Below are 13,573 nucleotides of genomic sequence, written 5' to 3'. Positions count from 1 at the left end.
ATTTTTTGAGCGCTAATTGCTACCGCGAGCTTGCGGTAGCAATAACCAGCCACTTGTAATGAATTTGACTCTTTGTGGGCACGCAATAAATTAGTCCTCCACTTGTAATCTAGCCATTTATGCTTTTGATAAAATACCATTTTTGGTGAACAATTTTGTTACAATTTTTGATGCACCTTAACAATACTTTTTTTTGCTGTGGTTTATTGGTTCAATGGTTCAATTATTGGTATTGTATGATTTTTAAAATTAGAATTTTCATTGTGCATGTTTGTTATGTATGCATCTCCTTCCCATACCCAAAAATGCAGTATATATCCCTTAGCGAGACACCCTGTTATCAGGGTAAAAAGTGGCTTTAGATAATTCCAACTGAAATACTGGCGAACATTCTTAAATATTCTCGCCAGCCCAAAGACCTTAAGATCATCAGGCGCTAAGCCCTAGCACAGGATTCTTCAAACCATGGGTTGGGATCCATTAATGGGTCTCAACACCATGTTTACTGGATTGTGACTTGTGTGTGTGTGTGTGTGTGTTGTAGGAGAGTGTGTGTGGTGTGTGTTTGTTTTATGACAGTGTATATGGTGTGTGTTTTATGATGACAGTGTATGTGGTGTGTGTTTTATGACAGTGTATGTGGTTTGTGTTTTATGACAGTGTATGTGGTGTGTGTTTTATGACAGTGTATGTGGTGTGTGTTTTATGACAGTGTATGTGGTGTGTGTTTTATGACAGTGTATGTAGTGTGTGTTTTTATCAGAGTGTGTGAGTGTTATTACCTTTTAGAACACTTTCAAGTTTGACTACAATCACAAATAAAGTACACACACATTTTAGCCATTTTGCCAAAATCTTTAGCTATATTGTTGTATATTACTTTAGAAATTTTCAGACAAAGCAAAATATAGGGTCACAAAGGTATGTGGTATCATTTTACAGGAAATTGAGAACCCTGCCCTAGCAGGCCGCCCCCTCTCTGTGTGTTTTAAATCTTGCACAACAGCTAAGCAGTGTTAGTTCATGTTCTAACATTTTGCTCACTCCCTTGGGGAATGAAAATGGTTATTTAAGAACCATTACTGATTGGCTAAAATGCAAGATTGTAAAAAGCACTGAGATATTGGGCAATCTGTGTGCTAATATTTTGCTCACTCCCTTGGAGAATGAAAATGTTTTTTTAAGAACCATTACTGATTGGCTAAAATGCAAGATTGTAAAAAGCACTGAGATATTGGGCAATCTGCAGTGTCTTAGATACAGGTAATTATAGTGGTAAAAAGAATATTAATATAACTGTGTTGGTTATGCAAAATTGGGGAATGGGTAATAAAGGGATTATCTATATTTTTAAACAATAACTATTTTCAAGTAGACTGTGCCTTTGAATATTCAAAGGCCAGGGAATTCTAAATTGATACTCCATCAGTGTCTTCATATATTGAACAATCATTAAGATCACTGATAACATCATGTGATATAATCTCACTGATAGCATAACATGACAATTTATAAAACAATCAATGTAGTAAACAATACTAGCTTCTTTGAGTGGGATTTGAATCTGTGACCATCACCACACCTGTGAGATATATGGTTTACTAAATTATCCTGATTAAAAAAAAAAAGCATAAGCATTTTCTATTGCAATTGGTTAATTTTTAGCATAACTGAACTGCTGAGATGTGTTCACAAATGAACTGTCTATGCAAATAATCATATTGTTTCAGTGATTAAATTATACACAAAAAGTATTAAATCTCACATTTATGTCTGCAAGTTTTTCACATTTGTACATCTAATATTTTAAAGTTAATGCTTTTCATTAACATGAAAAAATATAGGGGTCAATTTACCAAGTGCCGGGCGGACATGATACGATATAGCGAATCATGTCAGCCCGACATTGATAAATGCCGACAACATACAATGTCGGCATTTAACATGCACAAGCATTTCTAGCGAAATGCTTGTGCAATGCCGCCCCCTGCTAACCGGCGGCCAATTGGCCGCTAGCAGGGGATGTCAATTATCAGGATTATATTGGACAAGTTAAGGAGCAGGTCTTATTACCGCTCCTTCTTAACTTACATTTCTGGTGAGCCACGAATGATGGGCGTAAAAAGCAGCATCCGTTGTTTGTTAAATCTACCCCATAGTCTATACATATAGAAAAATTCACTTTTAGGGACTATGTAGACAAATGTAGACAAATTAGACTGATTGTTAAAATGGCATGGTCAGTATGTCTTGTTAAGTCCATGAGATTGTGAATAATGTACATGTAAATAAATAAATAAAACTATCAAGAAAATATAATCAACTCAAAGAACTAATTGGAGAAATCATTTTCTAAAGTAGGAATTATTGGGTTGTGTGACTTGGTTGATTCTATAGCAAAATACATGTATTTTAATAGCAAGGTCACTGTGTTTATTGTCCCTTTAATTAAAGGGACAGTCTACTTGATTTCTTTATTGCTTAAAAGGATAGATATTGCCTTTATTACCCATTCATTCCCCACAACCAATATTTTTATATGAATCCATTTTAGAACCCCTAAATCTCTGCCTGATTCTAAGCACCTGCAGAAAGTCTGTGATTTATATTAGCTTTTTACAGCCATACATAAATAGTTAATGTGGGCCACAAAGATAACATTGTGCTCACTCCCGTGGAGAATGATAATGGTTATGCAGGAACCAGCACATCTTGGCTGAAATGAGATACAGGGTAATCATAGAGGTACAAAGTATATTAATATAACCGTGTTGGTTATGCAAAACTGGGGAATGGGTAAAAACGGTATTTTCTATCTTTTTAAGCAATAAGAGTGTTTAAAGTGAATGTAAATTTTTGGTTATTAATTGTTACCAACTTGTTCACACACTTATAAATATTCAAACCGCAATAATATTATTTTAAAATAAATAATGTTTATCGTTATTTTGATATCTAAACTTAGCTCCGTTCTATTCATTGAACTCCTCCCAACCATCTTCTTCCTGTTTTTCTCCATGCATCATTTAAATATCTACCGCCCACTCGATGACATCATTTTGAATCGCGTTCACGATTAGGGGTCTCATTTGCGCATGCGTTCAAAATTTGGATGACAATACGCGCATGCGTTCAGCAACCAATACGCTTTAAACCTCGGCACCTCGTATCACATTGCGCATGCGTTAATACTCCGTAACAAAGTATAGTATATCTGGTAGTTCTCGCATGCGCAGTAGATTAGCGTGACGTAGGGAACAACTGGCCTGACGCCCCGGGGGTGAGGAAAATATTCCGAAAGAGAAGTGTCAATCATCAAATTTATGTGGGACCATAATGGCGGGCGGAGGAATCGCCGAGAAGAATAGAAAGTAAATTATGAGATATTTCTTTTTAGAATGCGATTTTCACATTTTGATGAATGAAACTCACTTTTATTTTTGAAATGACACACTATGATGCAGAGCGAGTAGGTTGACTTTACATGCACTTTAATTAGACTGTCCCTTTAAACAAAACTACATATTAATATTAGTTTTACTATGGTCTGCAAGATATGTCTAAAAATAATTAAAGGGACACTGAACCCCAAAAAAATATTTTGTGATTCAGATAGAGCATGCAATTTTAATCAACTTTCTAATTTACTCCTATTATTAAATTTTCGTCATTCTCTTGGTATGTTTATTTGAAAAGCAAGAATGTAAGTTTAGATGCCGGCCCATTTTTGGTGAACAACCTGGGTTGTCCTTGCTGATTGGACAGCACCTTTAAACAAATACTGTCCATGGTTCTGAACCAAAACTTTGCCGGCTCCTTAGCTGATTTGCCTACTTTTCAAATAAAGATAGCAAGAGAATGAAGAAAAATTGATCATAGAAGTAAATTAGAAAGTTGCTTAAAATAACATGCTCTATCTGAATCATGAAAGAAAATATTTGGGTTCAGTGTCCCTTTAATTCAGGGAAATGGGAGTACGTATTGTTAAGCAAATTTAAAATATTTTGAGTTATTAAAACTGATCCGTTGACTACTACAAGTGACCACTTTCCCTAGATTTAAAACCTTAGGTCAAGCCGTTAAGAAAATCTTCTATCAGAGCCTAGAGTGCCAAAGCACGTTGTACTCCAGGGCAACTCTTATTGAGGGATTTTTCTGCTAACAGATTAAAGTCCAAGATGATCTCTTGAGCCTAACGAATCTGTGCAATAAATTGGAATGCTGTGAGCTGGGGAGGAAGCATCTGCTAGGGATTTTCTTTTCCAGTATTTCTCTTTTGTGTATTTTACTCGACTTTAGACACAAAGTTTGTGCTGCTCCATAGCTATTCAACAAGATCTGAGACCCCCTGCACAGAAGTATTTGACAATAAACTGTTTTAATTCAGATGTAAATTGTATTAAGGATTGAATAAAAGCAAATCACTTTCCCCCTGTTCTCTTCTTCACTGAATCCCTTTTTTTATTCCTTCTTACAACCCCACCCAGGTTCTGTTTTGATTGTCTTTTGTGTCAGTGCTAATAAATAGGATGCTGAAGTACCTTCTTAGAAGATACAGCTGCAGGGTGCTCTTAAGAAAGAGATGGAGAGAGAGAGCTAGAGATCTGATGTTAACATTCACAAAAGGTGATATTTTTCCGCTGGCTTGTTTCATGTGATTGCAGCTCCCCCCCCCACCCCCCACCCCAAAAAAAAGTTCTTTGTCCTAAGATGGTATTATTCTTGGCAGGGACCTGATTCAGGTTTTATTTCACTTTCTTTTATTAAATACATAAGCTATTTTCTAGCCACAGTAGGTAGCAGCAAATATGTTCTCTTTTACTCTGTGTCTGAACACTGTTAGCCTTTAACATGAAATACAAAAAGATCCTGTCAGTGGGATACATTCTTGAAAGTTTCTCATTTTAAATATGTGATTCACCAAACTGTGTATACAAATGTATGTTATATATTGCTGAAGAAAAAGAATAGTCATTTTTTTCCATAGCTACCTGTTTTACTTTCACACATATCTTAAAGGGGTAGTTCACTGTAAAATTATTTTTCTCTGGATTTGTCCCCCATGACTTGTTAAACCAGTTGCAGCGTATAAAATGTTTGTGAAATTTGCTCATTTAGGCTTCTTTTTGTAAATTAAATAGCTGGATTTGCTCTTTGAAACCACAGCCCATCAAAATAGGCTTGCCTTGCTGACAGATCAGATCTTGTTATCTTATCACTCAAATGCTTCCTGTTCTTATTTCTGTCTCTGTACAATACAAAAGAACAATTGAAAATGAACATTTTAGAGTTTTATCTCTTCCACCTCCCACTGTGAGTGTAATTTCTTCTGCTGGCTGTGTTTAAATAGTTATTCAATAGCCTATACCTAGGTATATAAACTTTCAGTATAGGTAGGGATACTACAGGCTAAGGGCCAGATTACAAGTGGAACGTTAATATCGCTTCCATGAAAGCAATATTTGCGCTCCACTGTGTAATACCAGTGCAGACTGATGTGTGCTGGTATTACAAATTAACAGCAATGCGAACACGAGTTCGCGTTCGCATTGTTGGCAAGGATTGTTCTCATGAGAGCGTGCTTCCATAGGCTCCAATGGGAGCCTCATTCTGATGCCGTCAGAGACGACATCAGAACATCGCGCAGCGAAGGGGGTAAAGTCGCACAGTGATGGGCAGCATTTTAAAATTTTTATGTATATGACTATATACATATATATTTATGTGTTAATATGTGTATATACACGTTATTACATAAATATATATATGTATATAGTCATATACATATATATTTACTGGGAACACACAGTTCCCATTTTAGGCCGCAATGTAACGGCACTTTTCCGTACAGACTTTTTTGTAACACCCCACTCCAACTAACTTTAGATCCCCAAAACTGCCGAGTGCAGTTGTTTTTTATTTAACCCCTTAATGACCACAGCACTTTTCCATTTTCTGTCCGTTTGGGACCAAGGCTATTTTTACATTTCTGCGGTGTTTGTGTTTAGCTGTAATTTTCCTCTTACTCATTTACTGTACCCACACATATTATATACCGTTTTTCTCGCCATTAAATGGACTTTCTAAAGATACCATTATTTTCATCATATCTTATAATTTACTATAAAAAAAATTATAAAATATGAGGAAAAAATTGAAAAAAACACACTTTTTCTAACTATGACCCCCAAAATCTGTTACACATCTACAACCACCAAAAAACACTTGTGCTAAATAGTTTCTAAATTCTGTCCTGAGTTTAGAAATACCCAATGTTTACATGTTCTTTGCTTTTTTTGTAAGTTATAGGGCAATAAGTACAAGTAGCACTTTGCTATTTCCAAACTATTATTTTTCAAAATTAGCGCTAGTTACATTAGAACACTAATATCTTTCAGGAATCTCTGAATATCCATTGACATGTATATATTTTTTTTTAGTAGACATCCCAAAGTATTCATCTAGGCCCATTTTGGTATATTTCATGCCACCATTTCACCGCCAAATGCGATTAAATACAAAAAATCGTTCACTTTTTTACTAATTTTTTCACAAACTTTTGGTTTCTCACTGAAATTATTTACAAACAGCTTGTGCAATTATGGCTTAAATGGTTGTAAATTCTTCTCTGGGATCCCCTTTGTTCAGAAATAGCAGACATATATGGCTTTGGCGTTGCTTTTTAGTAATTAGAAGGCTGCTAAATGCCACTGCGCACTACACATGTCTTATGCCCAGCAGTGAAGGGGTTAATTATGGAGCATGTAGGAAGTTTTTAGGGATAATTTAGCTTTAGTGTAGTGTAGTAGGCAACCCCAAGTATTAATCTAGGCCAATTTTGGTATATTTCATGCCACCATTTCACCGCCAAATGCGATCAAATTAAAAAAAAACGTTAAATTTTTCACAATTGTAGGTTTCTCACTGAAATCATTTACAAACAGCTTGTGCAATTATGGCACAAATTGTTGTAAATGCTTCTCTGGGATCCCCTTTGTTCAGAAATAGCAGACATATATGGCTTTGGCGTTGCTTTTTGGTAATTAGAAGGCCGCTAAATGCCGCTGCGCATCACACGAGTATTATGGCTAGCAGTGAAGGGGTTAATTAGGTAGCTTGTAGGGAGCTTACAGGGTTAATTTTAGCTTTAGTGTAGAGATCAGCCTCCCACCTGACACATCCCACCCCCTGATCCCTCCCAAACAGCTCTCTTCCCTCCCCCACCCCACAATTGTCCCCGCCATCTTAAGTACTGGCAGAAAGTCTGCCAGTACTAAAATAAAAGCTATCTGTTATTTTTTTATTATTTTTTTTGAGCATATTTACATATGCTGCTATGTAGGATCCCCCCTTAGCCCCCAACCTCCCTGATCCCCCCCAAACAGCTCTCTACCCCCCCCCCCCCCTGCCTTATTGTGTGCCATATTGGGTACTGGCCAGTACCCAGTTTGAAATTAAAAAGTTTTTGTTTATTTTTATTAAAAACAACAACTATTTTCTGTAGTGTAGCTGCCCCCCCACAACCCCCAACCCTCTCCCAGATTACTACTTTTATTTATTTATACCCTCTCTCCCACTGAGTCTCTCCCACTGAGTCCTTATAATTGTTCCATAGTGTAGGGTTCCCACCCGCACACGCGCGCACCCACCCTCGTGCACGCGCGCGCATTCTGGCACGCACCCCACACGCGATCCTGCCTCCCTCCTCCATTGATCGCCGCCCACCCACCTCCCTGGATAAGCTCCCACCCACCAACGAACACTGCGATCAATGGCCGATGCAGAGAGGGCCACAGAGTGGCTCTCTCTAAATCGGACTGCTCAAAACTGTTATTGCAGGATGCCTCAATATCGAGGCATCACTGCAATAACATGAAAGGGGCTGGAAGCGATCAGGATCGCTTCCAGGGCTTTCAAAGACCAACGACGTACGGGGTACGTCCTTGGTCCTTAACTGCATTTTTTTGCAGGACGTACCCCATACGTCGTTGGTCGTTAAGGGGTTAAAAAAAAAAAGTGCTACATTTATTATTATTATTTTGAGAGAATTTTGGGGCACTTTTAGAAAATTAACTAGAGATCTGATCGCTAATTGCTACTGCAAGCTCACGGTAGTCTAAAGGCCGCTGCTCCATAACCTGTCTGCCTATTCTGAGGCGACGGACAGACATCGCCAGAAATCAACCCGATCGAATATGATCGGGTTGATTCACACCCCCTGCTAGCGACCGATTGGCCGCGAATCTGCAGGGGGTGGCATTGCACCAGCAGTTCACAAGAACTGCTGGAGCAATGATAAATGTCGACAGCGTAAGCTGTCAGCATTTATCAATGTGCAGCGGACATGATCTGCAATATCGGATCATGTCCGCTCGCACATTAATAAATAGGCCGCTAAGAAGCTATCTGTAAACAATTTAATGCACTCAAACAGGTAAAATGGATCATTGTGAACAAATTAAAGGAGATAAAGTTTTTGGGTAAACTGTCCCTTTAATATATTATTTGACAGTGTGTAGAACTTTTTAATTCCATTTCTAGCCTAGGATGATGCACACTATTTTTATATTTAAAATGCAGTTCCTTGATAAGGTTATCAAAATTAAATCAGCATTCTGTATGTTTTCTAACTGGTATTTATTTTATATTTGACTACAGGGAACAGCCAGCAGAGCAAGTCATTCATCTGGGTCTGAAGCTTCTCAGTCACATGCTGCCTCCCAGTCAAGAGAGTCCTTTGTGCAAAGCCATGGGAGCGCTTTCCATTTGCCTGATTCCCAGCATTCTTCTACACTTTATTATTCAAGCTCTACTTTGCCAGCACAGAGAGTAAGCTCTCCCTTATCCATGCAGCAAGTAGGATCTCCAAGCAAACTCCAGCGGGTGGGCTCTGCCTCAGAGAGCTCTGGATATAGCACTACTCAAAGAGTCTCTTCTCCAAAGCAGTCCCCTAGTCGTCTTGCCAAGTCTTACAGCACCAGTTCACCTATCAATATTGTTGTCTCGTCCTCTGGTCTTTCTCCTTCATCTGTACGTGTGACGTCTCCTCCAACTGTACAGTCCAACATTTCCTCCTCACCTCTGCATCAGCTGAGCTCAACCATTGGTTCATATGCCACATTGTCACCTACAAAGCGTCTAGTGCATACCTCTGATCAATACAATAAGCATTCACAGGAACTGTATGCCACAGCCACCCTCCAGAGACCTGGCAGTCTAGCAGGTAATCTTGGTGGGATTTGTGTCATTTACACATTTTATTTAAAAGCCCATGTAAAAGAAATGCTACAATTAGTGCTATGTAAAGGGGAATTTTACATTTTTATCAGTCATATTTCAGCATAAGTATTAAAAAGAGTACAAATATATAGTGTTTCATTTTACCTAATTTCCTCCTTTTTCTATGAAAATTTAAATAATACATTAAAGATACTTCTCATAATTTGAGTGTTCTTCTACTGTTAAAAAGAAATTATCCTGAACAGCCTCCCTAATAGGACATATTTTAATATGTTTAGGAATTAAGGTATTTAAAAATACGGAATGTTGCATTTATGATCTAAGGGGAACAGAATGCTTTCTCTTTAAAAAATGTATTTTATTTTAAATACAACAAATCAGATACCAGATATATATACTATAATATTTGTATTGTGTATCCAAATGTTGTAACAATGTTGTGTATCCAAAATGTTGTAACAAACAGTTGTAAGGACCATGTATGATAAATTATAACCAATGGCAGTTAAAAGAAAAAATATTTTCAATTTATTTCTAATGTCTAATTGTTTTGTTTTCTTTGTATCCTTTGTTGGAAAGGGTACCTAGGTAGGCTTAGGAGCAGCTGATTTGTAGCTGCACATATATGCTGCATGCTATTGGTTCACCGAATGTGTTGCTTTTTCCCAGTAGTGCATTGCTGCTTCTTCAACAAAGGATACCAGGAGAATAAAGAAAATTAGATAATTGAAATAAATTAGAAAGTTATTTAAATTGCATGCGCTATCGGAATAAATAAAAGAAAAAAAAGTTTAATTTCCCTTTAAAGATGAGTGTTTTTCATTTTATGACATGTGACTTGTATCAATTTATCATAAACAGTTGAATAGCGTGAACTAATCATCCATTTATTAGTGATAAAAAATATTTTTTAATATTTTACGTATGTGCGTGTGACTATTACATATTTACATATTTAAACATATCCCCCCTCCCAAAAACAAAATCTATTTTGTTGCTGTTTTTTTTATTTTTTTAGGTGTATTTAGTAACACGAATATTATAATTACAATAGTATCATATTATCCTAAATACGTCATATGTAATATTTTCTTCTTGATATGAATCTGGTATTAGTGCTTATTAATTTGTAAAATTAACATGACATATGCAAAAATGATGTAGTATTACAAGTTAAAAGTAATGATTTGCATGTATATGCACTAAGACCTAAGAGGTTTTGGGGCATATTTATGAAAGACCTGTCAGACAGACCGCGCTGAAAGCAGAGAGCAATACGCTCTCCGCCAGAAACACAGCGCTTGATAAATATGCATCTATGACCATAAGTGACAAATTAACAAGAAGTTATTCACAGTTTGCTTAAACAAAAAAATAATAATCTTGTGCATGTGGTTTGATTGGCACTTTTCCCAACCCAAAAATCATTATTTTTACTTGAAAGGATCTAAACTATTACTTGAATTTGTTGTTGATTTTATGTTTCAGTGTGTGGTGGTTTTAATGTAGAATTCTTTGTTAAATTTCAATAGATTTGTGTTGCTAAGGTCCAATTAAACTGAACACAAAATGCCACCTAATTACATATAGGTCGTCTTTTCTCTACATTATTTAGCTGATACATAGTACATGGGTGGCAAACACTAATACATAAAAGGATTTTGAGCATCCGAATATGTGAACAAGACCATAATAAAAAAAAATAGTGTGAATGCCAAAATGAGGCCTTAGATTTTAAAGCAGATTAAGATATATTCTGACTAGAGAGGCTAATTGGCTCTATACGCTTATAACATTTTTCTTTCTTCTGTGTCTGGTGATGCTGTTATGTTTCTATTTAAAGGGCCAGTGTACACATTAAATCAACATGTTATGTAATGCATAAAAACATGTTTAAATCTAGGTAGTATAAGCATGATGAATTATTACATAGAAAATATTGCTGTTGTTTTTTTTTACATTATAGTTTGTGTGTGTGTGAAGTGGTAATGGGCTCAGCCAACAACCCCAGTGATCACTCCTCCCCTCCAATTACGAAACACATGCACAATTACAATGTACTGTAACATTCTCTACTCTTAATGTGTTCCCAATGAAATACAAATATTTTGTTTACTTTTATTTTGCCATTTGAAATAGCAAATGTTGTCCACTGTATCCCCACCTATACTGAAAAATTGTATTACTTAAGTAATGGCGATATTAAAGCTATGTAAAAAAGAAGGTGCAGAAGAATTTACACTCCCAGTGGGGGTGGGAGATAGTTGTATTGAAATGTTCTTTTTCTATTATACTTACATTTCTCTAATCAGATAATATAGGAAGGACATAGTGTACATAGAGGAAAAAATATAAGGATGTCTGCTCTCTCTGCAAGGTCAGTCCATTTATGAGGGTTATGGTTTAAACCAGCAAAAACTGCTACTTTGTATTCAAGAATAAATAAAAACATTTTCTCATACAGTTGAAATAACAACTTGTCACGCAACAAATTAAAGGGATTTTTTTCTTTCATGATTCAGATAAAGCATTCAATTTTAATAAACTTTGTTATTTACTCTTTTATAATTAATTTTTATTCGTTCTCTTAGTATGTAAGTTTAGGAGCCAGACCATTTTTGGTTTAGAACCCTAGGTAGCACTTGCTGATTGGTGGCTATATTTAGTGGAAACCAATTTTACTGTACATTGTTCTTTTTTAACAATTGTAATTATTTATTTCTTGCAATACAGTTGCTTGTTAACTCTCTGAATTTAGTGTTTAACTAGATAACATAACTGCAACCCTACTGGACATTAAACACTTTGAGATGGTAATATAAAATGATAAATCGTATATATATATATATAAAAAAACTGCAATATACTTTCATTATTTATTTTGTCCCCTTTACCTGTAATTCCATTCTGAAAATTTGAGTTTTTGTAGTTCCTGTTAGAAATGGAAGTGCAGAACACTGTTATATTCCACACAGCCATTGGCTGCACATTCTGGTGCCCTATTTATAACTGTCCCTAATTGGCCACAGCAGAGAATGTAACCTAAGTTACAACATGGCAGCTCCCATTGTTTTATAGACACTAAAACTTTACACTTACATTTTGTCAATATTTAATCAGCTAATGAAACTTTAAAATATGCATCTCCATGTTATTGTCAGACTAATCTTTTTAGTGATGAGTGTGTCATTCTATCAAGCACTTATTTAGTGTTTAGTGTTTTATAGACATAAGTTTACAACTTGTTCTGCTGAGTAATTAGAGTGCACCTTCCCATCTTAGTCTATAATAAACATTGCCAACTCCAAACCTGTGATGCCACACAATATGGTATTGGGTGCCGACTATTCATTGAATTTTCACAAGCATGTTAGATCTGTTTCAGATTTTATAAAAATGGAGACAAATTGATGGCACTTTACTTGCTCAAATGAATGCAAGCCATAATTAAAGGGGCATTAAACACTAAATAAGTGCTAGATAGAAATTAGTATTAGTATTCAAAGAAAAGATTAGTCTGAGAATAACATGTAGATGTATTTATTTTTTTAAAGTTCCATTAGTTGTTTAATATTGACAAAATAAGTGTAAAGTTTTAGTGTCTATAAAACAATGGGAGCTGCCATGTTGCAACTTAGGTTAACTTCTCTGTTGTGGCCAGTTAGGGACAGTTATAAATAGGTCACTTGAGTGTGCAGCCAATGGCTGTGTGGAATCTAACAGGAAATGAAAAGCTCACAATTTCAGAATGGAATTACAGGAAAAGGGGACAAAATAAATAATGCCAGTATATTGCAGAGTTATTCTTATTTATACAGTTTATCATTTTAGATTACAATCTCAAAGTGTTTAATGTTCCTTTAACAAAAAAAGAAAAGAAAGAAAGAAAAAAGGAAGTAAATAGGGTAAATAAAGGAAATAAATATTCCTATGTAAATGTTTGGAATATGCTAAGATAAAAAGCAGCATTAAAAAAAAATAAACTTTATTTAAAGGACCAGTAAATACAGTAAATTTGCATAATCAACAAATGTTTGATAAAAAGACAATGCAATAGCACTTAGTAGTAGTCTGAACTTCAAATGAGTAGTAGATTTATTTCTGACAAATTTCAGTTATGTCTGTTTCAACTCCTCCTGCATCATGTGACAGCCAATCACAAATGCATATATGTATATTCTGTGAACTCTTGCACATGTTCAGTAGAAGCTGGTGTCTCAAAAAGTGTAAATATAAAATGACTGTGCTCATTTTGTTAATGGAAGTAAATTAGAAAGTTGTTGCATGTTCTATTTGAATTATGAAAGTTTAATGTTTACTTGAGTGTCCCTTT

At 35.7% G+C, this 13,573-nt stretch overlaps 1 protein-coding gene across 1 annotated transcript in view; it reads left to right on the top strand.

Annotated features, from left to right (window-relative positions):
* CTNND2 (catenin delta 2) overlaps positions 1-13,573 on the top strand; it is a 1,648,910-nt gene that overhangs the window by 808,491 nt on the left and 826,846 nt on the right. Inside the window, exon 6 of the mRNA XM_053714511.1 lies at positions 8,659-9,223. Coding sequence (XP_053570486.1) covers positions 8,659-9,223 — 565 coding nt within the window. The remainder of the gene's footprint in view (positions 1-8,658; positions 9,224-13,573) is intronic.

Source organism: Bombina bombina, chromosome 5 (assembly GCF_027579735.1).
Source record: "Bombina bombina isolate aBomBom1 chromosome 5, aBomBom1.pri, whole genome shotgun sequence".
Taxonomy (NCBI): domain Eukaryota; kingdom Metazoa; phylum Chordata; class Amphibia; order Anura; family Bombinatoridae; genus Bombina; species Bombina bombina.
The sequence above is the reverse complement of the archived record's forward strand: the minus strand, read 5'-3'. Positions and strand labels throughout refer to the sequence as shown.